The sequence below is a fragment of the Lepidochelys kempii genome, chromosome 10 (genome assembly GCF_965140265.1).
Source record: "Lepidochelys kempii isolate rLepKem1 chromosome 10, rLepKem1.hap2, whole genome shotgun sequence".
NCBI lineage: Eukaryota > Metazoa > Chordata > Testudines > Cheloniidae > Lepidochelys > Lepidochelys kempii.
Genome location: NC_133265.1, coordinates 20,995,893 through 21,022,323, shown reverse-complemented (window position 1 = coordinate 21,022,323; position 26,431 = coordinate 20,995,893). Strand labels below are relative to the sequence as shown.

The window sequence follows — 26,431 nt, the reverse complement described above, 5'->3', positions numbered from 1 at the left end:
ACAGCTCATGACCCCCTATGTAATAACCTCCCGACCCCCAGTTTGAGAATCTCTGGGATAAAAGCTTCAAATCAGTTTCAAAAACTTATGTGGCCATTAATTTTATAAAATCTCTCCTCTCCTCTCCCCTCAGGAATGTAACACATTTGAGGGTTTTCATTTATATATTTATCGGTACACTTGGCTAATAAATATGAATTGGTCGGGAAACTCTGTCCTATCGGTTAATTCACTTTCCCAGTCTTGGCAGCCCTATGCACAATAGCTATGTGTAGGGAAGAGAAGCAAATCTGAGACTAAGAAAAAAGGAGGGGGTGAGTCCCACCATACATACTCCTGTAAGTAAGACACTAGTTAGGAACAGAATCCGTCCTTTCTAGCAACTTAAATCTTAGATTTTTGGTTTATACTCAGGTTCAGCTTGTCCAGTTTACTTCCCTGCCTACCTCTTAGCTGATGTAATGTCTTTTCCATCTCCCTACTCTCCTCAAGTGCTGGAAGATAGCTCCTCCCTTTAACACATTCAGGCGAGAGCCTCATGTTGCAACATGTCTTTCACTGACACTGGTCTCAACTCCCTTCTGCCAGCTTCTATACTAGTTCCTCCCCAATTCCTTCACGGCCTTCAATGCAATCCATTTCCCGCTATTGGCTCCCAACCTGAGCGGAAGTCATGTTGAGAAAGTGAGCCACAAGAGGAGAGGCAATTCGAATTAACTATGAACTTCTGTAAGCCTGAAGTCTTTATTTTACAGTTTGCCCCCAACAGCAACAGAGGAACCTTTCAAATCATGGGTTATAAAACTGGGAATTAGTCAGTTTCCCAAGTATTAAGAGTTTAATATTTTCCCTACTGAAGCTGGATTGATTCAGCTGCTATATTTGGGCAGGCCAGATTTATACATCAGCTAGAGTCTGGACCAACCTGCAAAGTTCTGGGTTTTCTGGATTGAGGCCCATTTCTAAAACAACAAAACACAGCTCTTCACTTCTGACGTACTGATAAGAAAATATCACCGTTAGATCATTAATATGAACTGACAGACATCATCACTAGATCACTCAATGCTCATTCCAGGTCCCATGACTAGCTAGCTGCCCTGAACCAGTCAACCCTATATATTAATAGGTTCCTAGTAGGTTCAGTGATTTGACAGCTTGAAAAGACATTGGTCTGTACAATAAAACATTAATTTCAGAACAACAAAATGCACCTTAACATCTGGGTCTTATTTGTGAGCCAAAGTCAAATTTACTGCCATTATGCCATATCTATAAATATTTATCATATTAATCCCATCTCAATGGTTTACAACTTGCAAAGGGTATAAAATTATACAATTTGTTTACAACTAACCATCTGACAATGTTTTTTAAACAGGACTGGTTTAGAAAGTATTAATCCTTCCACCAATGTGTGATTTAATAGACAGGTCAAGTTAAGCCTTTGCTATTGTGTCATTATCCGGCCTCCGATTAATTTTGGGATTTTTGTTTTGTTTTGATTTAAATGGGAAATTTGATTTAAGACAGCAGTTAGGTCAGTGCATTACATTCTGTGTATAGAATGCCAGAATCTCTAAATAGATAAGATTCTGAATAACTGTAGTCAATATTTAACAAAATAATACTGACAGACAATCCCATCTGTAATAAAATTGAAACTATCTGCGGCCTACTTTATGTGTCTTAGAAAGTTATTTATTTTGAATGTAATAGAAAAACAGCATTAAAAATATTTTCTACAATTTCTTTTAAGCATTCACAAAAGATTCCAGATTAAGACCCTGAAGATTTAAACTGTATATACACAAAGGGCCCTATGAAATCCATTTTATTATTGTGGATTTTCAGATTTATTATTTTCTGATTTCTTTTTTTTTCCATTAAAAAAATTAATTAAATCTCCTCCAGCCCTGGGGTCGTGGTGGGAACACAGCGCTCCTCTGGCCCCGGGGCCACAGCAAGGAGACAACTTTATTTTTTTGTATAGTGCTGGATTCCATGTTTTTGTTTTCATTCCATGATTCCATCCATGTTCTTGTTAACGCACATTTCATAGTGCCCTAATATACAGAACAGGTACTGAATAGGAGGTAACACTGCAAGTTTCTCTATTCTGTCCTGACACTGTGCTAGAAGCCTAAACTTGAAAGGCAACTCTAGAAAACAGAGGACTATTTGATTGTTAACCTAACTGCTCAGATCACCACAAATGACTGGTGTTCAGTGATGTACATGCTTATCTACCAAGAACTGGATTGAGCCCACCAACTCATTTTGCATAGGCCACTGATCAGCTATCAGAAAGTCACAGCTTTCAGTCACTACCAATCTGGGTGAGATTTGCAAAAGCAGTGTTTAATAATCAGAACTGTATGCATTTAATTAAATGATACATGGGAGAAACTGAAAGTATTCCTATACACTTAATAGAACCATTGTTATGATTACAATATTTTATATGCATACATGGTATAACCCTACGAGATTGTTTAAACTAGATGGTCATGATTTTCAGTGCCCAAACATTGTAAAGGGCCTGATCGTCAGAGGATGGGTTCTTAGCATTAACTAACTAACTAGGCACCATTTGGCTCAGGTGCCAAAAATTAGAACATCCAAACTGCACTTCTGAAAAATCTTGGCCAGAATCCTTAGAACACTAAATTCTATTCATCTTAATCATGTGAGTAAAGCAAGCAGGATCTGGCTCATATTGTATAATCTGTTATTGAATGTTTCTTCTGTGATTGCAGGCTCAGCTACTCAATAACCTTTTATAATGTGTTAATTCTGAAGAGGAGATTCCACTGAACTATTTTCATAAAGAGACAACAGAAGAGTATTTAAGTGGATTAATAACTGCAGTACATAACACAAGCTCACAAAGTGAAGGTTCTCTGAAGTACCTAATCTTAGTATCATATATACATTTTATTTACTCGTGAGGGCATTCTGCGCCAAAGAATTAAAAATTCTGCTCCAAAAAATTAAAAATTCTGTGCACAATATTTTAAAATTCTGAAGTTTTATTTGTCCAAGTGTGGAGGGGCTCAGTGTGGGGGGATCCAGGTGTGGGGTGAGAGGATTCTGTGTGGGACAATCTGGGTGCAAGCAGCTCAGTGGGGGGGTCTAGGTGTGGGACTCTGCAGGGGCTTCCAAGTGAAAGTGATTGGGACTCAGCAGAGGGGTCTGAGTGTGGGGCTCTCAGCAGTGGGGGTCTGGGTGCAGCTAATTGGGGGTCAATGGCGTGGAGGTCTGGATGTGGAGGCTCAGGGGGTGGGGCTTCTGGGGGTATTGAGTGCAGGGAGGTCAGTGGGAGGTGGTCTGGGTGCAGGGGTGGGAGTTTGGAGGCAGGGTGTCTGGGTGTAGGGGGAATACAGATGCAGGGGTTGAGGTTCAGTGGGGTGGAGTTCAGGTATGGAGGGCTAGGGGGGTTCTGAGTGTAAGGGGGAGGTATGGGAGGTCCAGATGCACGGAGGTTAGGTGGATGGGGAAGCAGCTCCCCATACAATGACCTCTCCCCCCGCAGCTGTGGAGCGATGAGCGCCTGGAAGCAGGGGATGATGCTGAGGTTCCTGCAGTTGCAGGGTATGTGTGTGGGGGGTTCTGGGTGTGGGTCTGACACAGCCCCAGCCACTCCTTTCAGGGGAAGAGAAAGTCCCGTCCTCTCCTGCTTCCAGCCCAGCTGGGACTAGCAGCTGAACCCAGTCAGGGTAGGAGCCACTGTCTGGGGTGTCCCCAGCTCTGCAGTGATTTACCTCTCCACTGGCTGTTCCAGATGCCTGAAATGATGTACCTGCACAGCTAGGGAGTGGTGCATGACTGCTCTTGCAGTTTCCCTTTGCATCCCTGTCAGAAAGTCATTTTTCTGTGGGGAAGCAAAGAAATCTGCAGGGACATGAATTCTGCATATGCGCAGTGGCGCAAAAATCCCCCAGGAGTAATTTTATGCTAAAATTAGCAGAGAACAACTTGTACACTGTAAATGAGTCCAGTATTTTTGCATATTTATTCATATACTAAAATTAGGCACCGAAAATTAATCTGGAGAAGAGAAAGAGATAATTTAAAGAGCCAATAAGGACAGTTTTAAAAATATGGATAGTACACATCATTCTATGTTTAGCATATGTGTATCTGCTAAATTAGTTTCCTTACCATTCGCAGTCTTTCAAAGACTGGGGGAAAAGCTGTACATTGTGAGATATTTTCTGAAGATAAAAAAAGATTCATGTGGTAAACACATCTAAATCCAATTCTCCTCAAAGGAATTTATGCAAGGTAGGCTTTCAGTTCAATCTGTCATTCAATATTAGTAGGCAAAATTTGGCACATGAATTACAGATTATACTCCTGTCAATCTTGTAAAGTCCTTAGACCTTTTAAAGATATGAATTCTTAAGTCTTTCAAAGTCGAACTCACATTCAATCTATGAATTTTTCAACAAAGACAAACTTCAAAATATAAGTTATGCATCAAATTAATTGGTTTGGAAAGGCTTTAGCTGCAGTCTGCTTACAGATTTTGTTATTTTTTATTTTTAAAGAAACACCTCACCCTACTGGATTCAAATACCAGTATTAACTCATTTTCTGATGCAACCAAGACATCTAGCTTTTCTGGTAAGCTGCTCATTGGGATTTGTTTGTAAAGGAGTTCTCTTATAGATGTGCAGAAGATACTGCAGTAGCAGATCAGATTGCAAGTAACAGAGCAATATTTCATATCTGGGACATGATTTTTCTTTTGGGCTCTTGCGTGTTAATACCTGGTTGCTGCTGGTTGCCTTTTCTCATCACTCAGTGCAATGTTAGGATTACAGGACTCGTTCTTCACACTCAGAAACCAGTTCTGCAACAATTATTCACTTTGAGCAATCCTTATTAATGTGAGTAGTCCGACTGACATCACTAGGGCTACTCGTGAATAAGTGCCACAAAATGGGAAAAAGGCTTGAAGAATATGGGTCTCAGTTCATTAGACTTTTTAAAATAGCTCTATATTCAAGAAAGTACATTAATAATATGTGGATTCTTTTTCTGAAAAAAACAAACAAACAACTCTTGGGTTTTTTTAACTACTGTTAGGTTTTAACATAATAAACTGAGTGCAATAACAAAAATGAACCACACTGCACCTTTAAGCGGGACCATTTTCCATCTTGCTGAGGAAAAGGAAACAGTGCTTTAAGGGTGAGGGAGAGAGGTCAGAAGCTGCTGCAAAATGGGGAGGGGTGAGCGTGGCGACACTGACTCATCCTCTGGGACCAGAAGGGCGAAGGAGTTGAAGAGGGGTACATGGTACACTTTTATCTGCTGGAAGAAAAGGAGTACTTGTGGCACCTTAGAGACTAACCAATTTATTTGAGCATGAGCTTTCGTGAGCTACAGCTCACTTCACCGGATCTGATGAAGTGAGCTGTAGCTCACGAAAGCTCATGCTCAAATAAATTGGTTAGTCTCTAAGGTGCCACAAGTACTCCTTTTCTTTTTGCGAATACAGACTAACACGGCTGTTACTATGAAACCTGCCATTTTATCTGCTGGGTAGTCACAGACATCTAATAATATAGTTGCGGTCTGATTAAAACCATATCAAGTGTCTCCTGTCCTTCTTTCGGTATAGACGGACAATACACCAACCTATGGGAACACAGATTATCCAAACAACTTGTGAGAAGAGAGTTGTTCTGGGACACAGGTAAACCAGAATATATTCTTTAGTAAACATGAATGAATATTGGTTAAGGCTCAATACAGGGGGAAAAAAGATGGCTAAAGCATAGTGTACTGCCTATAGCAGTATAGCTAACAGATATTGTGAACTAGATTCCAGTTGATCCATTTCAGAATTTCCAGCACTTGTAACAATTATTCTCCCAGTTTTCTTTAGCTGTTCTCACACCATCATTACAAGTCACTTTCCAGTAAAAAGGTGACAGGCACTTTCAACTTAGGCAATCCTTAGCAACAGCATTTCATGTGTCTTACAAAGTAGTTATAAGAATGCCCAAATGTCTTTTTTCTTTAATGCTGAGAGACTGTTTTTATAATAACATCAGCAAGAAATGAGTAACAATAACAGAAATGCTGGAACACTCTATTCTGTAACATGTTAACTTTGTGTTTCCTTTTTTGCTAAACTCCTTGAGCTGACTTGCACTGCACCTTGCCTTGCAGCAAAAACAAAAATTTCAATAGAAAATAATTAGAATCTCCATTTTGGTAGAATTACTCTTCACAAGTGAAAGCTTCTGGGAATATCTGACTAGAAACGTACAAAAGCTATTTTTGCCCTCTCTACTGTTTTTTCTCCCATCACTTACTTTGTAACGTTTATAAAATACTCTTGAGTGCATCAGAGTATCATAATGAAAAAGCAACAGTCATTCCATTTCCAAAAGGCAATAGGTTAGGAAAGTTTTTTAAGTACAACTTTCTGACAAATATTGATTAGTGATAATTACAGTTGTACTTCTAAGAAAAAAATAATATTCTCTGAACATGATGCACACAGATCTCAGGAACAGAAATAGATGGTATGAGTGTAAGAGACACTACAGCACAAACAAGGGACTCATAGTAGTAGAGTAAGTTTAGAAGAAAAGAAAATGCTTTACAAAACAAAGGAAGTGTGTACAATTTGCTGAGTCCCATGTGAACAGCCCTCATATTTCCTTGGGAAAATGCTTCCTGCTTTCAAAAGTGACCTGTTAAATCAGAATGCTTAACTTTAGTATTGAGAGTCTCCTTTCAGGAATTAACTCAATGCAGCTGTATTCTCCCCAGGGGCTTCCATAATCAACAGTATAGGATAAGTCAGAATCACAGGGCAGTTTAAAGTACATGGTGCTGATGTTCACAATTATAAAAAGGGTCAGAGATCACCACTTTGAGGCTCCAGGTTCCGTGGCTCCCTTTGATGGTGCCGAGATAGCTTTGGAAAGCGCGTAGCCACTCTTGAGCGATTGCTTTTGCTTACTGGTTCTCCCACAGGTTGGATATCACTAGGAAAAAAGAAAAAGAAAAACACCAGAATAAGTTCATGTTGTGTGTAAATTCTCCTGTAGTTATTCTAAATGCAGAAAAGGGAGCTGGTTTGAGAATCCTGCACATGATGGCAAAGTACAGTACATATCTTTAATTACACAGACCTGCATTATTTATACTGCTAACTGGAGTCTGAATTACAAATGTGCTCTTGCAAAAATGAGAACAAGTAGTACTTTATGGAAGACTGTAATTTCTAAGATAAAAACATAACTCAATGGGCTGAAGATCAGAGATGGCATTAAAAGCATTTGGAAGTGATATATGTAAAGGCAAACTAGACAAAAGCTTGGATGATGCCCTAGTTAACATTTGTCTAATTATGGATGGATGTATCCTTACGTGATGAAATACATTAGTAACACACTGCTGCTGGGCATTCTTCATTCTGTTCTGGCCCACAACAGACTTTGATCTTACATGAATGAGTCTTCTGAAAACAACTTACTTGGAAAGCAAATACTCTAAGAACAACAAGCAGTAACAGAAAATTCTGCCTCATTCAGAGGTTATAGACTCCTCAAAAACTACATTAGAAAGGAATAATGGTGTACTTTTGCTATACTTTTAGAGGACTCTACAGGATTTAAAATTATACAGTTTGCTCATGTCTCAATCAACATCACTGATTACCATTTCACAAACCAGCCAAATGATAACAAGGTTATGCAGCATGCAAAGTCAAAGTTATTTTGACATGTAAAATCAGCTATTTATACCAATATTCAATCTGAGTTGATGAATTAAAAAGAGAGATGCTCTTCTGCAGTCCTTACTATTTTGGGTGAAAGCTGATGTATTTTGGAAGCAAACAATACATTAACTCCATGTAGATCTCTTCTCCCTGCAGGATGACATTTACCACTGCAGTGAGCCTGCCTAAGGCTTATTTCCTTTGTAAAACCACTTGGAGAACTACTGATGAAAAGCACTGTAAAAGAGGTAGGTATTATTATTACATGAACACTTAGATTCCATTTAAGATGTATTTTGAGGGCTTAAATGGGATGGACCTAAATGGAACATAGGCCTTGTACAGGCTCTGTTCAAAGATGCAAATTTCACCCTCAGGGAGCAGAGTACTTTAGTAAGGTAAGTCAGTCAACAGTACTTCATTTTATCAGTGGTAACCATTAGTTTTGTAAGGCTAACAAACAGTTGCCAATATTCCCCAACATAATGGACAATGGTTCCAGAAAATACTCTGCCAAAGTCAGTTGCTAAATAGAAAATGTTAGCAGAAAATAAAAATGCTTTTCAAATAGCAATGTGAAGTTTCATTGTTATGCATTTCCCTATCAGAATAGTTTGAAGTAGCCTCAGTTTTGAGACAGCCTTAAGTATATTGATTTCAACTAAAGTTCACTAGAGTTCCTAATATAGTACTTCCGCTGTGACCAGAAAGTCCGCAACATGAAAATAATTGCATAAAATGCTCATCAAATCTCAAAACTTCTTAGCAACACACTTGTTGTTCTTGTGTAATAGCAAGATTTACACATTACAACTTTAGTGCTTTGCTTGCTTGTCAATAAAATCAAAACACTAAAATTTAGCTGGGTACATAATCTTACTCTGTAGTAGCCATAGATAATTAGATATCCATTTCTACATTTCCAGATTTTATGATTTTTCATTTTGTAACATCACAGTACTGGAGAATCCAAATTAACAAAAGCTATATGCAGTACCTAGAAGAGCCTGCTTTCTGCATCAATTTCAATTGTGCATATTAATGTTACCTCGATTCTATTTTTATTGATATAGGTGCTGTGGGAGGGAATTTATTACTACTTATGATTATACTATTATTACTGGTTTCAGAGTAGCAGCTGTGTTAGTCTATATCCGCAAAAAGAAAAGGAGTACTTGTGGCACCTTAGAGACGAACAAATTTATTTGAGCATAAGCTTTCGTGAGCTACAGCTCACTTCATCAGATGCATGTAGTGGAAAATACAGTGTGGAGATTTTATATACACAGAGAACATGAAACAATGGGTGTTACCATACATACTGTAACGAGAGCAATCAGGTAAGGTGAGTTATTACCAGCAGGAGAGGGAAAAAAAACCCCAAAAAACAAAAAAAACCTTTTGTAGTGATATTCAAGGTGGGCCATTTCCAGCAGTTGACAAGAACCTGTGAGGAATACACATTCTTGTCAACTGCTGGAAATGACCCACCTTGATTATCACTACAAAAGGGTTCCCTCCCCTCCACCCCCGTCTCCTGCTGGTAATAGCTCACCTTACCTGATCATTCTCATTACAGTGTGTATGGTAACACACATTGTTTCATGTTCCCTGTGTACATAAAATCTCTCCACTGTGTTTTCCACTGCATGCAGCCAATGAAGTGAGCTGTAGCTCACGAAAGCTTATGCTCAAATAAGGTGCCACAAGTACTCCTTTACTATTATTACTGTATTAATACACCGATTATCCAAGTAGCAAAGAGCATCATCATTAACTCAAATGGGTCTGCCAGTTGTATGATGTCATCTGCCCAAACTAAGAAGTTTAACTCTAGATCATTCAATGTCACATCGTCCAACTCAACTAACATTCTTAATGTTTACGAACATGAAGAAAAGCGACAGTGATTCCATATCCCCTTGTCTTACATCAAACTCTCTTGAACAAGTTGCTTGATTCTCTATCAGTTCTTACAGCATTGTAGGAATCTTTATACATAGCCTTTGTAATTGCAATGATCTTATCTGAAACTCCATGTGATTTTGCTACTTTCCATAATGTTTTCCTACAAACCAAATGCCGTTGTGAAGTTGATGAAAACAGCAAACATCTTTAAACCCCATTCTCACTTTTTGTTCTATCAACTGTCAGAGCATGAATAACTAATAAATGCAACTTGGACCTGGTCTGAAGTTGCACTGTTCCTCGCCTACTAATTTTTCTAAAACTGGCCTTAATCCATTGACAATTACTTTCATCATGATTTTTCCCAATACTGATGATATGCTTATATGCCTATAATTATTTGAATTTGCAGGATCTCCTTTCTTCAAGATTGGCCCAACTACTGCCTTTAGCCAGTTATCTAGTGACTCCTCTTCTTCCCATACCTTTTTGTATATTTTTTCTAATGCTTCGATAGCACTTGTCTAATTGGCTTTTAAGCAATTGAGCAGTTCAGTTGTCTATTTTTTAACTGCTTCACTTGCTCTTTCTATTTCTTCTTCTGATGTCCCTTCTCTTCTCATGTTCAGATGTCCCTTCTCTTTCAAAGCTGCCCTATTTTCACCTAGCATGACTAGAATGCTTGCATCTGGATGAACTGCAGGGTTCAGACTTTGTCAGAATGGTCCTTCCCTACTTCCAGCACCTCTTTGGCATTTGTTGTCAGTTCACAGGTAGCCTTTTTTGCCGCTTGTATTGTTGGCCTGATTGTGTTTCCATACAACTTAATCTTTTTGTATATTATTTTCATATCTTGATTTCTGGAGGCCTACTCTAGTTGCTGAGCCTCTTCTCTCCAAAACCGTTGCTTGTCCAATCCTTGTAATTTCTTCACCACTTTGCATAATGCTTTTACTCCTTCCGCTTTCCCAGCAGACTTATTTGACTTGTTTACACATTTACGGTGATGTTCTTGTTTTGATGCTTGTCCAGCTTTTCATGGTTTGCTTATGCCTTCCAATAACTTCCTCCACTATGTTCTATATTCGCAAAAAGAAAAGGAGTACTTGTGGCACCTTAGAGACTAACCAATTTATTTGAGCATGAGCTTTCGTGAGCTACAGCACGAAAGCTCATGCTCAAATAAATTGGTTAGTCTCTAAGGTGCCACAAGTACTCCTTTTCTTTTTGCCAATACAGACTAACACGGCTGTTACTCTGAAACCTGGGTTCTATATTGTTTCCTTGAATATTTCCCAGACAGTCTATAGGGAGATTTCTTCATCATCACAAATTAATATAATAGAATCATAGAATATCAGGGTTGGAAGGGACCTCAGGAGGTCATCTAGTCCAATCCACAACTAAACCAATCCCCAACTAAATCATCCCAGCCAGGGCTTTTGTCAAGCCTGACCTTAAAAACTTCTAAGGAAGGAGATTCCACCACCTCTCTAGGTAACGCATTCCAGTGTTTCACCACCCTCCTAGTGAAAAAGTTTTTCCCAATATCCAACCTAAACCTCCCCCACTGCAACTTGAGACCATTACTCCTTGTTCTGTCATCTGCTACCACTGAGAACAGTCTAGATCCATCCTCTTTGGAACCCCCTTTCAGGTAGTGGAAAGCAGCTATCAAATCCCCCCTCATTTTTCTCTTCTGCAGACTAAACAATCCCAGTTCCCTCAGCCTCTCCTCATAAGTCATGTGTTCCAGTCCCCTAATCATTTTTGTTGCCCTCCGCTGGATGCTTTCCAATTTTTCCACATCCTTCTTGTAGTGTGGGGCCCAAAACTGGACACAGTACTCCAGATGCGGCCTCACCAATGTCGAATAGAGGGGAACGATCACATCCCTCAATCTGCTGGCAATGCCCCTACTTATACAGCCCAAAATGCCATTAGCTTTCTTGGCAACAAGGGCACACTGCTGACTCATATCCAGCTTCTCATCCACTGTAACCTTTTCTGCAGAACTGCTGCCTAGCCAATTGGTCCCTAGTGTGTAGCGGTGCATTGGATTCTTCTGTCCTAAGTGCAGGACTCTGCACTTGTCCTTGTTGAACCTCATCAGATTTCTTTTGGCCCAATCTTCTAATTTGTCAAGGGCCCTCTGTCTCCTTTCCCTACCCTCCAGCGTATCTACCACTCCTCCCAGTTTAGTGTTATCTGCAAACTTGCTGAGGGTGCAGTCCACGCCATCCTCCAGATCATTAATGAAGATATTGAACAAAACCGGCTCCAGGACCGACCCTTGGGGCACTCCACTTGATACCGGCTGACAACTAGACATGAAGCCAATGATCACTACCCATTGAGCCCGACAATCTAGCCAGCTTTCTATCCACCTTACCTTGAAAGGCCTTCCAAGCATCACCTTTTATGCCTCCCTTGTAGAGCTATCCTTTATCTTATCAAGATAAAATTTAGTTCCAGCTACACCCATCTTTTTTTCTTGGACTTTAACTTAATTTTTCCCATTCATGATCACTGCCACACTCAGCATTTCTGTAGACTAATATCCAACAGTTACAGTCTATGCCTTTTACTGATAATAATATGGTCAGTCTGGTTTACAGTTTGACCATCTGGTGAGTTCTATGTAACCTTGTGTGTGTCTTTGTGAAGAAACCAAGTACCACCAATAATTAGATCATGCATCTCACAGCAAATTTTTAAGTTTTTCCAATTATTGTTTGCCGTCATGATGCTGTGTGGTCCAACACTATTCATTTGTTTACCATGTCCACTACTAATCTTTGCATTCATATATCTCATTATCAGGATCATACCATGATCTACAGTATTATCCAGCTGCTGATAAAATCCATCCCTCTTCTTCTGCTGGTGCATAACAACAGATCACTGTTATGCATAGTTTATTGTAAGCAGTAGTAAACTCCGCTATGACAATCCACTCAGACACCAGTTTCCAGCTGTTCACTGAAGTAACTGTTTTCTTGTCCACTGCTATAACAACCCCATCTCTATGCTTGGCTTGTCCACTTGAACGACCAGAGTAAAAGAAAGTATAATTTCCACCTGTCAACTCTCCTGTACTCAGCCAATGTGTCTCTTGTATGGTAGCAAAGGAAACTTGTAATTTCCTTAACTTCTCTGCTACTAGCTCAGTCTGGCCTGGAGCAAATACAGTTCTAACATTCCAGCTTGTCAGACATGTACTATGTTCAGCTGTTATCTGAAATTCATGATCATTTCCATTTGTTAGGCCTGACAGGCTGAGTTGAAATTTGTATAAATCCATTTGGTTTGCTATCCTGTTTCTATAACAAGTGAGTTTTGGATATAATGACTTTTTAGGCCAATTCACCCTATCCAGCTCATGGGAATACTATGTTATAGCCTGCTGGTCTCCTGGAACAGGTATCAGCAGTGCCACCCTAGTTGCTTGTCTTCCAAGGCTAAACTGGAAGTAATAAAAATAAATACACATAATTTTCAGTATGCATAAGCATCAAATTTACAAAAGGGAACAAATAAACAAATTTTGCCTTGACTGGCATTTCTCATAACAAACAAGATTACCTTTAACGCTAGGATTCAGTTTGCCAGAATGATGGCACTGCTGACAACTGGTAGGATCATGAAGCTAAACAGACAGTTATTGACTATCCAGTAGTTTATGCGGTATGTGAAAACAGTGTTATATACATCAGGTGTAACTCAGTGCTTGTTTTACTAGAAGTATCTTTAAATACACAAGCTCCTCCTGCTGGCATGTTCATGAATTATCAAAGTTAGCCCAATAGGAAGCCACTCACCCTTGCTTTTGATGGAAAGCAGAGAATCCATCAAAAGAAAGGACAAAGAGTTCAAAGGGTACAAAATAGATTTTCTCCAAATAAGGACTTATAGATCAATAGGACTCCATCTTGACTAAGAAGTGTGGACTGCTTGGAGTGTGTCTGGTTGGATGGAAACACCAAAATAATGTGAATTAAGTATAAAAATATGAAATTCTGTTATCAGTTCCATTGATGTAAATTCAGAGTAACTCCATTGACTTAAATGGAGCTACTCCAGATCTACAGCAGAATGACTGAAAACAGAATCCTAGAGCATTTGCCCTAATGATGAATTTTTTAAACCTATTTTTAACATCACAACCTAAATTTTATTTAAATATAGAATTATTTTGCTTAGTTTATTACAAAGATTTATGTAGGATGTAAAAATGCATTATTATAATACAGAAATGTATTAGAAATGCATCTAGCACTCTTTTCTATGGAAACAGCCACCAACAGCTGAAATTCAATTTCAGCTGCTAGTGGCCAGATCCACTTACGTGGAAACAGATGTTGCATGGGCAGAAATGAGTTACAGTGTAGCAGCTGCATTAGTCTGTATCCGCAAAAAGAAAAGGAGGACTTGTGGCACCTTAGAGACTAACAAATTTATCTGAGCATAAGCTTTCGTGAGCTACAGCTCATTTCATCGGATGCATGCCGTGGAAAATACAGTGAGGAGATTTATATACACAGAGAACATGAAATAATTGGTGTTACCGTACAGACTGTAACGAGAGTGATCAGGTAAGGTGAGCTATTACTAGCACCTACAAGATCTCTATCAAGTGTTCTTACAACTACAGTACCCACCTGCTGAAGTGAAGAAACGGATTGACAGAGCCAGAAGAGTGCCCAGAAGTCACCTACTACAGGACAGGCCCAACAAAGACAATAACAGAACGCCACTAGCCGTCACCGTCAGCCCCCAAATAAAACCTCTCCAGTGCATCATCGAGAATCTACAACCTATCCTGAAGGACGACCCATCACTCTCACAGATCTTGGGAGACAGGCCAGTCCTTGCTTACAGACAGCCCCCCAACCTGAAGCAAATACTCACCAACAACCACACACCACACAACAAAAACACTAACCCAGGAACCTATCCTTGCAACAAATCCCGTTGCCAACTGTGTCCACATATCAATTCAGGGGACACCAGCATAGGGCCTAATCACATCAGCTACATTATCAGAGGCTCATTCACCTGCACATCTACCAATGTGATATATGCCATCATGTGCCAGCAATGCCCCTCTGCCATGTACATTGGCCAAACTGGACAGTCTCTACGTAAAAGAATAAATGGACACAAATTAGATGTCAAGAATTATAACATTCAAAAACCAGTCAGAGAACACTTCAATCTCTCTGGTCACTGGATTACAGACCTAAAAGTTGCAATATTACAACAAAAAACTTCAAAAACAGACTCCAATGAGAGACTGCTGAATTGGAATTAATTTGCAAACTGGACACCATTACATTAGGCTTGAATAAAGACTGGGAGTGGATGGGTCATTACACAAAGTAAAACTATTTCCCCATGTTTATTTCCCCCCATCACTGTTCCTCACACGTTCTTGTCAACTGCTGGAAATGGCCCACCTTGATTATCACTACAAAAGGTTTTTTTTCTCTTCTGCTGGTAATAGCTCACCTTACCTGATCACTCTCGTTACAGTGCGTATGATAGCACCATTGTTTCATGCTCTCTGTGTATATAAAATCGCTGTATTTTCCACTGCATGCATCTGATGAAGTGAGCTGTAGTTCATGAAAGTTTATGCTCAAATAAATTTGTTCGTCTCTAAGGTGCCACAAGTACTCCTTTTCTTTTTGAGAAATAAGTTAGGAACTTTCAAGACATATTTTTTAAAAAATCTTCCCCTTATCTTAAGTCCACCGAACTTCCATTTCTGGAGAAACAGGATGGAAAAGGCTGCCAGCATCTGAGAGTGTCTCACACTTGTCAGTTTCAGCTGCAGACTGCCTGCTGAGCACTGAAAGTGCGGGTATACAAAACCCAGCCCCAAAATGTAGGAACTGCTAAAAAAATGTTTTTGGTGGTAGAGGATGGGGGAGATTGAAAAGTGGCAAGGAGAAGATGATTATTTTCCTGCCTTGTTTCCCTTTGATGAATGCAATAATTTTAATCCTGACATATTTGCCTGGCCACAGACCTGCACAGCTAGAACATTTTCCTTTCAACCAGATATCTTATTAAGCAATCAAGAGTTGAGTGTAGTAGTACAAGCCATTCTATGTACATTTCAGTGGTCCTGCCAGTATCTCTAGCAAATACATATAAAGGCAACAATTCAGTGCTATGTATTCTATCTCAAATTATTTTTGCCAACAGCTTTCTGGGCACATATATGTGCAGTGCTCTTGTCACTCTTTTCTAATTTGTCCTTTGCTATAAGAACAGAGTTACCAGCATTTGTATTTAAGGACAAACCTTTTGGCTAACAGTCTCCAAGTTTATGGTTGCCTGTATTACGCTGGTTCATTTGATTATCCAGTTCTTTCTTTCAGAGTAGCAGCTGTGTTAGTCTGTATTCACAAAAAGAAAAGGAGTACTTGTGGCACCTTAGAGACTAACAAATGGGTAAAAATAGGTATCTCACGAAAGCTTATGCTCAAATAAATTTGTTAGTCTCTAAGGTGCCACAAGTACTCCAGTTCTTTCTTTGTTTCATCATCTTATAAACATCAGAGTCTTTGCAGGGTATATTTTGTAGGATACCTCTTAACTGTTGGCCTATTCAGCAGAAGAATGGTCAAATGCTACAGCTTCCAGTTCTTTTTTACACTCTTCATTTGTTTGAGCCAGAAGATGAATGCATCCTGCTGGGAAATCAATTCCTTTTACCCATTAAGTCATTTTTAGCTTGTATGCATTCTTGATTACTCTGCCCAGCATTTGTTTTGGATACCAATTCAGTTTAATTGATTTTGTCATGGTGTCAAATTCTGCCTGAGGTGCATCTGTAGATAACAGCTTAGAATAACTGCTCTTTTTAATGACCTTCTGGTTCTTTGTTACTTTCCCCTAAAAAAGAGCTATCTGTTGGTGGAGTCAATCAGAGTCACCCAGGCACCAAGTGAGAGCTGCAGGAGGAGGTGGTTCATCTGAATAGCATCCAAGAGCATGAGGACTTCATCTACAGAACACATGTGGAAACATTCGGGACCAAGGATGCTAGCTGACTACAGATTACTACAGCGGCACCAGAGGAGGAAGAAAAACTGGCTGCTCTATGAGGAAGAGACTGGCTGTTGGCCACTTAGGACAGTAGATAGTGCTCCACCTACCCCTCCATCCAATCCATTGCAGTCGAGAACCAATATGCTGTTCTGGCAACAGGAAGTGAGGAGCAGACACCAATAGCTGAGGAGGAGCCACTGCCTGCCCCCATAGCTGGGAGGTGCACAGCCACCACCCCTGAATGGTGGCAGCATTAGAGTTTTGAGGCAGGGACGGAGCCAATCTGACATGAGGTCCTGGGAGGCGTGCTGCCTGCCTGAAGCCTGCATCTGAGACTTTAGAGAAACATTGCTGAGGCTTATCTGTCCCTCTGACTACTCCTCCATGCTGCTCATCCACATGGGCACTAATGATACTGTCAGGCATGACCCTGAGCAGATCAGCAGTGACTACAGGGCTTTGGGAGTGAAGATGAAGGAGTTGGGAGTGCAGGTTGTGTTCTCATCTATCCCCTGAGTTGAGCTTAAGGGCACAGGCTGGGATAAGCACATCGTGAAGATGAATGCATGGCTGTGCAGATGGTGTCGACAAATGGAAGGATGGGGTCCATCTGACCAAGAAGGGGAAGAGCATCTTTGGGTGCTAACTCACTAACTTGCTGAGGGAGGCTTTAAACTAGGTTCAGAGGGGGCAGGTGACAAAAGCCCACAGGTAAGCATAAAAAAGGTGACCCCAGGGACTATATGTTATGGGGGACACAGAAAATTACAGAAGGGTCATAGGAGCAACAAGAGGCAAGCCAGTGGTAGAATTTGGTCAACATCTTACACATCTATACACAAACGCAAATAGTATGGGGAACAAACAGGAAGGACTGGAAGTATTATTACATAAGTTACATTATTACTTAGTTGGCATCAGAGATTTGGTGGGATAAATCTCACAAATGGAATATTGGCATAGAGGGGTATAGTTTGTTCAGGAAGAACAAACACAGAAAAAAGGAAGGAGGCACTTTATTACACATCGAAAATATATACACTTGTTCCGAGGTCCAGAAGGAGGGGAGAGGCAAACAAGTTAAAAGTCTCTAGGTAAAGATAAAAAGGGTGAACAGTAGGGGTCATGATAGGGGGTCTACAATAGGCCACCAAATCAGGAAGAGGAAGTGGATGAGGCATTTCTAGAACAAATAGCAGAAATATCCAAACACAAGACCTGCTAATAATGGGGGACTTGAACTACCCAGATACCTGTTGGAAAAGTAAAACAGCAAAACACCATTTCCAATAAGTTCTAGGAATATATTTTTGTTTCAGAAGGTGGTGGAAGTTATTAGGGAACAACCATTTTAGACTTGATTCTGACCATCAGGGAGGAATTGGTAGTGAATCTAAAGATGGAAAGCAATTTGGTTGAAAGTGATCATGAAATGATAGATTTAATGATTCTAAGAAAAGGAAGAAATGAGAGTAGCACAATAAGGACAATGAACTTAAAAAAAAAAAGCAGACTTTAACAAACTCAGAGAAATGGTAGGTAAGGTTTCATGGGACAAAAATCTGAAAATCTAAGAGATAAAGGAGTTCAGGAGAGCTAGCAGTTTCTTAAAATGACAGTGTTAAAGGCACAGCTGCAAACTATTCTGACATGAAGGAAACACAGAAAGAGTAGTAAGAGGCCAATATGGCTCCTTCAGGAGCTCTTTAATGAGCAGAAAATTAAAAAGGAATCCTACATGGAGAGGAAACATGGACACATTGATAAGGAGAAGTACAAAAGAAAAGCACGATCATGTAGGGATAAAATGAGAGAGGCTGAACCACAAAATGAGGTACACCTAGCAAAAGGGAGAACAAGCAATAAGAAGAGGTTCTTTAAATACATTAGGAGCAAGAGAAAGACAAAGGTAAGTGTAAGTAGGGCCTCTACTTAGTGGGGGAGGGGAGCTAATAACTCACGGAATCAAGAAGGCTGAGGTGTTTAATGCCTATTTTGCTTCAGTCTGCATGAATAAGATTAAAGGTGACCAGATACTCAACACAATTAATATTAGCAACAGAGAAGGAATCTAAGCCAAAATAGGGAAAGAACAGGTTAAAGAATATTTAGATAAATTAGATGTATTCAAGTCAGCAGGGCCTGATTAAATTCATCCTGGGGTACTTAAAGAATTAGCTGAAGCAATCTTGGAAATGTTAGCAATTATCTTTGAGAACTAAAGGATGACAGGTGAGGTCCAAAACATATCTATTTTTAAAAAGGGGAACCAGGGACACATAGACCAGTCAGCCTAACTTCAACACCTGAAAAGATACTGAAACAAATGATCAAACAATCAGTTTGTAAGCACCTAGAGGATAATAGGGTTATAAGGAATAGCCAACATGGATATGTCAAGGACAAATCATGCCACATCAACCCACTTTGCTTCTTTGTCAGTTACTGGCTCTGGCCCAGTAGTTGGCCCAGTAGTAGAAGACATGGTATATCTTGATTTCTGTAAGACTTTTGATGCTGTCTCACATGACATTCTCATAAGTAAACTATGGAAATGTGGTCTGGATGAAATTATTATAAGGTGGGTGCACAACTCGTTAAAAGACTGTTCTCAAAGAGCAGTTAGCAATGGTTCCGTCTCAGACTGGGAGGGCATCTCTAGTGGTGTCCCAACAGGAATCAGTTCTGTGTCTGGTACCATTCAATATTTTCATTAATAACTTGGATAATGGAGAGACGAGTATGTTTATATAATATGCAGATGACACAAAGGTAGGAGGGCTTGCAAGCTCTTTGGGGAGTGGATTAGAATTCAAAAGAACTTAAACAAATTGAAAAATTGGTCTGAAATCGACAAGTCAATAAAGTGCAAAGTATTACAATTAAGAAGAAAAAATCAAATGCACAATTACAAAATGGGGAATAACTGTCTTGAAGGTAGTACTGCTGAAAAGGATCTGGGAGTTAAAATGGAACACAAATTGAATGAGAGTTGACAATGTGATGCAGCTGTAAAAGAGACTACTAATATTCTGTGGTGTATTAAAAGGAATGTCCTACGTAAGACACAGGAGGTAATTGTCCCGATTTACTTAGCACTGTTGAGGCCTTTGCTTGAATATTGTGTCCAATTCTGGGTACCACACTTTAGGAAAGTGTATGGATAAATTGAAGAGAATCCAGAGAAGATCAACAAAAATGATAAAAGGTTTCGAAAACCTGAACTATGTGGAAAAGTTAAAAAAAATGGGCATATTTAGTCCTAAGAAAAGAAGATTCAAGGGGGACCTGATAACAGTGTTCAAAAATATTAACGCCTGTTATAAAGAGGACTGTGATTAATTGCTTTCCATGTTCACTGAAGTTAGGACAAGTAGTAATGGGCTTAATGTGCAGCAAAAGTTAGAGATCAGAAAAAACTTTCTAAGTATAAGGATGGTTAAGTTCTCGGAAACAGGCTTCAAAGGGAGGTTGTGGAATCCCCATCACTGGAGGTTTTTAAGAACAGGTTGGATAAACACCTGTCCAGGATGGTTTACTTGGTCCCACCTCAGCACAGGGGGCTGGACTTGATGGTCTTCCAGTTCCCTTCCAGCCCTACATTTCTACAATTCTATGTTGATTGTATGATTGTATGTCAAACTGTAAACTCAGATTGTGTTTGCTTTCTATATATGGCCATTTGAATGGCATCACTCTGCTGTCTGGTGGTGAGAATGTGCTCAGAGACTGTGTCTATAATAATGGAATTTAGTCTTTGGCTTTAGAATAAAAGTGTTCAATGTGTACCTGGATTTATTCATTATTTTTGCTACTGTTATAATTATCTTTCCAGTACAGTGGAGAAAATCATTGCATACACACTTAAGATACATTACTATGTATTGAAAATATTGGAGTAATTAAAAACAGAAAAGACTTTTATGCATCAGGATTCACAATTCACAATCTTACATGCAAAAATGAGAGGGGTAATGTTCATTTGTTTGACAAGTAGAAATTTCAACTCAACATTGGATTATAGTGACAAGCAAGGGACTTCCTCCTTTATAGTCCCAAGTTGTTTGCATTCAAAGACTGACAGATTGAGTGTAGACAGCCTTAATTACCAAATTAACTTTTAAACAGCTCATAATCAACATGTTTGGCATTAGAAGTAACAGAGAGATAGAACAGGATGAAATAGTAAAAAATGAAGCATGTAAACTATTTACAGAAAGCATGTTCTCAGACACTATCGTATTTGCAGCTATATCCTTATAAAAATCGTAAGCCACACACACTCCAAATTTTTACAAAAGAAAGCAAGCAGAAGCCATACCACTCCCTCATCTTACAGGGGTAAGAAATGGAGATATCTGTCATCTCCTCTTATATCCCCTACCCTCTGCCTCTATCATATCAACAATATTTGAAAAGTTAAGTCTCCTACTGCTGAAATCATCAACTTACCTCCTGTGCTACTATGATTCAGTTTCCTCACTAACTGATAGGAAAGCATCACCATCTGATTGGACTACGTCAGTCAAATCTTTTTATCTTATTACTGCTTTAGATTGCCATGTCTTGGTTGAGCTCACCTTGTTCACTACCAAACCCAGCTTCTCATGGACTATCTCTGCAGCACAAGAGCTGTAGGTTGTAAAGAGATGTAGGTGCAGATGGAGGAGGGATGTAGTAGGGCTGTTAGATCTCCCATTCTGTAAATCCAACAGCCTCATTGAAGCAGGGATTCAGGCAGTGTGAGATGACTCCGCCCTAAGAGTGGGGTAAAGGGCGAGGAGCAGGTGTGCAGCTGCTGTGTTGCCTAGTTGGGAGGATTCCTCTCCCCCATTCTCCTTGAGACACTCTTGCTCCAAGCCCAGCTCTTTGGACTTGGAACAATAGAATGATTCATCCCTCAGCAATGGAACTCACATTTTTTCATCTTTGTTCAGATATTCCCCCTAGCAAATAAGCTTCTAAGATGCTGTGCTCTGAGTTTTGCTAATGTGCTGCTTATAAAATAATGAAAAAAACCCACAATATGGCACAAAAGTTTAATGAGATTATTTTTAATAATGAAATCCTTTTTACTATTACTGTAAGAGTGAATGGCATGATAAAAAGAAGTTGTGATCAACCAACACATCCTTCATTTTTAATTAGTCCATCAAATAAAGAAGTTTCAGCTGCTTTTCTGAAAGTAACCTCATCATTTGTCTTAGAAGGTAACAGGAGTGACATTAACACATGCAACAATTTAGAACAGAGTCAAAGAAACCCTTTATTAGAGAAAGATTAGGATTTTCATGGGTGTTAAGATAACAATAGTAAATGATAGGAGAAAAAATTAATAAATGGGAAATCCACTTCTAAAATATAATTCTGCAAGACTATGACTTTCCTTTGGTAGGTATGTCAAATATAGTAAATAAATAAATGAACTTTCATAGCAAAAGCTCTTCCTATTATCCTTTATTACTGATGACAACTTAAGTGCTGACAATATGCTTGATACTGTGGACATGAAGATGGCCTTGAAACTAAAGAGCTTTTGAACACAGAAAGGCCTCACCTTGGATAAAGTTTTATAGACTTTTTAAAGTTTTTAAAAGCTATTATTTTTCATTTCTTTCCTGTGTGAGCCTCATTAAAATAGTAGACTTTTATGAAGGGATCCGATTGAGGAGAGGGTTGAGGCTTGACATACTGGATTTGGAAGTACATTTCATAAGTCTCATCAAGATGAGATGAAGATGTAAACAAAGGGGGCATTTGGGCTGGCATTGAAGAAGTGCAAGGGACAAGAAGGAACATGATCTGGGAGGATGAAGTTGTGCAGTGTATTGAAAACAAGCAAGGGGAAGCTAGTAGAGATTAGAGAGGCTATTAAAATAAAAAAAACTCAATAATAATGGGGGATTTCAATTATCCCCATATTGACTGGGTACATGTCACCTCAGGACAGGATGCAGAGATAAAGTTTCTGGACACCTTAAATGACTGCTTCTTGGAGCAGCTAGTCCTGGAACCCACAAGAGGAGAGACAATTCTTGATATAGTCCTAAGTGGAGCAAAGGATCTGGTCCAAGAGGTGAATATAGCTGGACAGCTTGGTAATAGTGACCATAATATAATTAAATTTAAAATCCCTGTGGCGGGGAAAACACCACAGCAGCCCAATTCTGTGGCATTTAATTTCAGAAAGGGGAACTACACAAAAATGGGGAAGTTAGTGAAACAGACACTAAAAGGTACAGCGCAAAAAGTGAAATCCCTGCAAGCTGCATGGAAACTTTTTCAAGACACCATAATAGAGGCTCAACTTAAATGTATGCCCCAAATTAAAAAACATAATAAGAGAACCAAAAAAGCACCACCGTGGCTAAACAACAAAGAAAAAGAAGAACTGAAAGGAAAAAAGGCATCCTTTAAAAAGTGGAAGTTAAATCCTAGTGAAGAAAATAGAAAGGAGCAAATGAAGAGTAAAAATATAATTAGGAAGGCCAAAAAAGAATTTGAAGAACAGCCAGGCAAAGACTCAAAAAGGAGTAGCAAAATTTTTTTTACATCAGAAGCAGGAAGCCTGTTAAACAACCAGTGGGATCACTGGACGATAGAGATGCTAAAGGAGCACTCAAGGACGATAAGGCCATTGCAGAGAAGCTAAATGAATTATTTGCAGTGGTCTTCCCGGCTGAAGATGTGAGGGAGATTCCCAAACCTGAGTCATTCCTTTTACATGACAAATCTGAGGAACTGTTCCAGACTAAGGTGTCACTAGAGTAGGTTTTGGAACAAATTGATAAATTAAAAAGTAATAAATCACTATGACCAGATGGTATTCACCCAAGAGTTCTGAAGGAACTCAAATGTGAAATTGCAGAACTACTAACTGTGGTTTGTAACTAATCAGTTAAATCAGCCTCTGCACCAAATGACTGCAGGATAGCTAATGTGATGCCAATTTTTAAAAAGGGCTCCAGAAGTGATCCTGGCAATTACAGGATGGTAAGCCTGACTTCAGTACCAGGCAAACTAGTTGACACTATAGTAAAGAACTGTCAGACACACAGATTAATATGATTTGTTGGGGAAGATTCAACATGGTTTTTGCAAAGAGAAATCATGCCTCACCAATCTACTAGCATTCTTTGAGGGGGTCAACAAGTATGGACAAGGAGGATCCAGTGGATATAGTGTACTTAGATTTTCAGAAAGCCTTTGACAAGGTCTCTCACAAAAGGCTCTTAAGCAAAGTAAGCTGTTATGGGATAAGAAGGAAGATCCTCTCGTGGATCGGTAACTGGTTAAAAGATAGGAAACAAAGGGTAGGAATAAATGGTCAGTTTTCAGAATGGAGAAAGGTAAGTAGTGGTGTCCCCCAGTGGTCTATTCTGGAACCAGTCCTATTCAACATATTCATAAACGATCTGGAAAAAGGGGTAAACAGTGAGATGGCAAAATTTCCAGATGATACAAAACTACTCAAGATAGTTAAGTCCTAGGCAGACTGCAAAGAGCTGCAAAAGGATCTCTCAAAACTGAGTGACTGGGCAATAAAATGGCAGATGAAATTCAATGTTGATAAATGCGAAGTAATGCACATTGGAAAACATAATCCCAACTATACATATAAAATGATGAGGTCTAAATTAGCTGTTACCACTCAAGAAAGAAATCTTGGAGTCACTTGTGGATAGTTCTCTGAAAACATCCACTCAATGTGCAGTGACAATGAAAAAAGTGAACAGAATGTTGGGAATCATTAGGAAAGGGATAGATAATAAGACAGAAAATATCATATTGCCTATATATAAATCCATGGTACACCCACACCTTGAATACTGCATGTAGATGTGGTCACCCCATCTCAAAAAAGATATATTGGAATTGGAAAAGGTTCAGAGAAGGGCAACAAAAATGATTAGGAGTATGGAACAGCTTCCGTAATAAGACTGGGACTTTTCAGCTTGGAAAAGAGACGACTAAGGGAGGATATGATTAAGGTCTATAAATTCATGACTGGTGTGGAGAAAGTAAATAAAGAAGTGTTATTTACTCCTCCTCATAAACACAAGAACGAGGGGTCACCAGATGAAATTAATTGGCACCAACTTTAAAACAAACAAAAGGAAGTATTTCTTCACACAATGCAGTCAACCTGTGGAACTCTTTGCCAGAAGATGTTGTGATGCCAAAGACTAGAACAGGGTTCAAAAAAGAACTAGATAAATTCAAGGAGGATATGTCCATCAATGGCTATTAGCCAGGATGGGCAGGGATGGTGTCCCTAGCCTTTGTTTGCCAGAAGCTGGGAATGAGCAACAGGGAATGAATCACTTGATGATTACCTGTTCTGTTAGTTTCCTCTGGGGAACCTGGCATTGGCCACTGTCGGAAGACATAATACTGGTCTAGATGGACATTTGGTCTGACCCAGTATGGCCGTTCTTATGTTCTTAACATGTTCAATAGGGTTACTTGAAAGTAAGGACTAAAAAATGGGCTTTGTGTTGTTTCAAAATGACAATACTTTCCAGAAACAAAAAATTACTCCTGTACTTTTTGGGGCAGGATAAGCCTTCCAATGCTAGCCCCTGTCAAAATCACTAGGGCTTATATCCATTTTGGAAATGATGCCCCTTTTACAAAGAAATGCTTCCAGCTTTCACAAAGGGTGCCAATGTTTCTGAAAAGCAAACAATGTTAAACAGATTACTTGACACCTTTTTCCAAAGTCAAACCCTTTCATGCAATCAAAACCAGAGAAGGATGCTTTGAAGTGTTGCATACTGAATTGCATTAGCATTTCCAATGTTTCATGTTTTATAACTAGGATGTGAAAATCTGCTCCAGATTCAAATTTGGTAGATATGGCCTTAAGGAATATTGGTTTTGTTATAAATTATGTACGTATAACGACAGAATAAACGTAGAATGGCTTTTTGACAGAAGTAGCTGTTGATTTAGCTAGCACTTAATCCACAATGTACAATCACTTTTAGTATTTTGAAAAACAAATGGAAACATATATACTGTGAAAAGTAAAATCTGCTGTGTGTATAGATATAGATATATACTATCTATAGATACAATCTATCAGACACACACCACTGCAGAAACTCTTATGAGGTTTGGTAAATATACGTTAGAAAAATATAAGAGAATGTCCTTTTATCCAGTTTAGGTTACATTCCTCTGACTTAGATCATTTACATGAAAAGCGCTGCCTTTTATCTGAATTTCTATTATAAAAATAAACTTATCTCCCCCATTCCATTCAGAGAAACAGAGGATTTTATGGTTTTTTAAACTATATTCAAATTCTAAATTAACTAACAATTTTCTATCCTAATTTCATTTTCAAATGCAATATTTCAAGTTAATTTTCAAATGTTACATTTTTAAGATTTTACTTACAGAAGCTGACAAAGAAATTCACAGTTAAAAGAGAAACTCTGTACTCCACCCACCATTGAAATATGGACAGTATGGGACTGAGAGAAATTCAGATATGAGTTGTTTCAAAAATTTCCTCTCAGTGTTTGATAAAACAATAACAGTCATTATTATTATTTAAGATGCTGAGATGTCACAATATAACTAGAAAACTAGCAACTGTTGTTCAGAGTCTCCAAATCAGATGAGGTGTGCCCAGGGCAAGGCTATGGGGTAATGCCAAGGGTGCCTTAAATTAGTTTTGCAGTCCCTGATCCTGGGGCTGGA

At 39.1% G+C, this 26,431-nt stretch overlaps 1 protein-coding gene across 1 annotated transcript in view; it reads right to left on the bottom strand.

Annotated features, from left to right (window-relative positions):
* SNX29 (sorting nexin 29) overlaps positions 1 to 26,431 on the bottom strand; it is a 451,551-nt gene that overhangs the window by 4,618 nt on the left and 420,502 nt on the right. Inside the window, 1 exon segment of the mRNA XM_073362374.1 lies at positions 6,895 to 7,013. Within this exon segment, the coding sequence (XP_073218475.1) occupies positions 6,895 to 7,013 (119 nt within the window).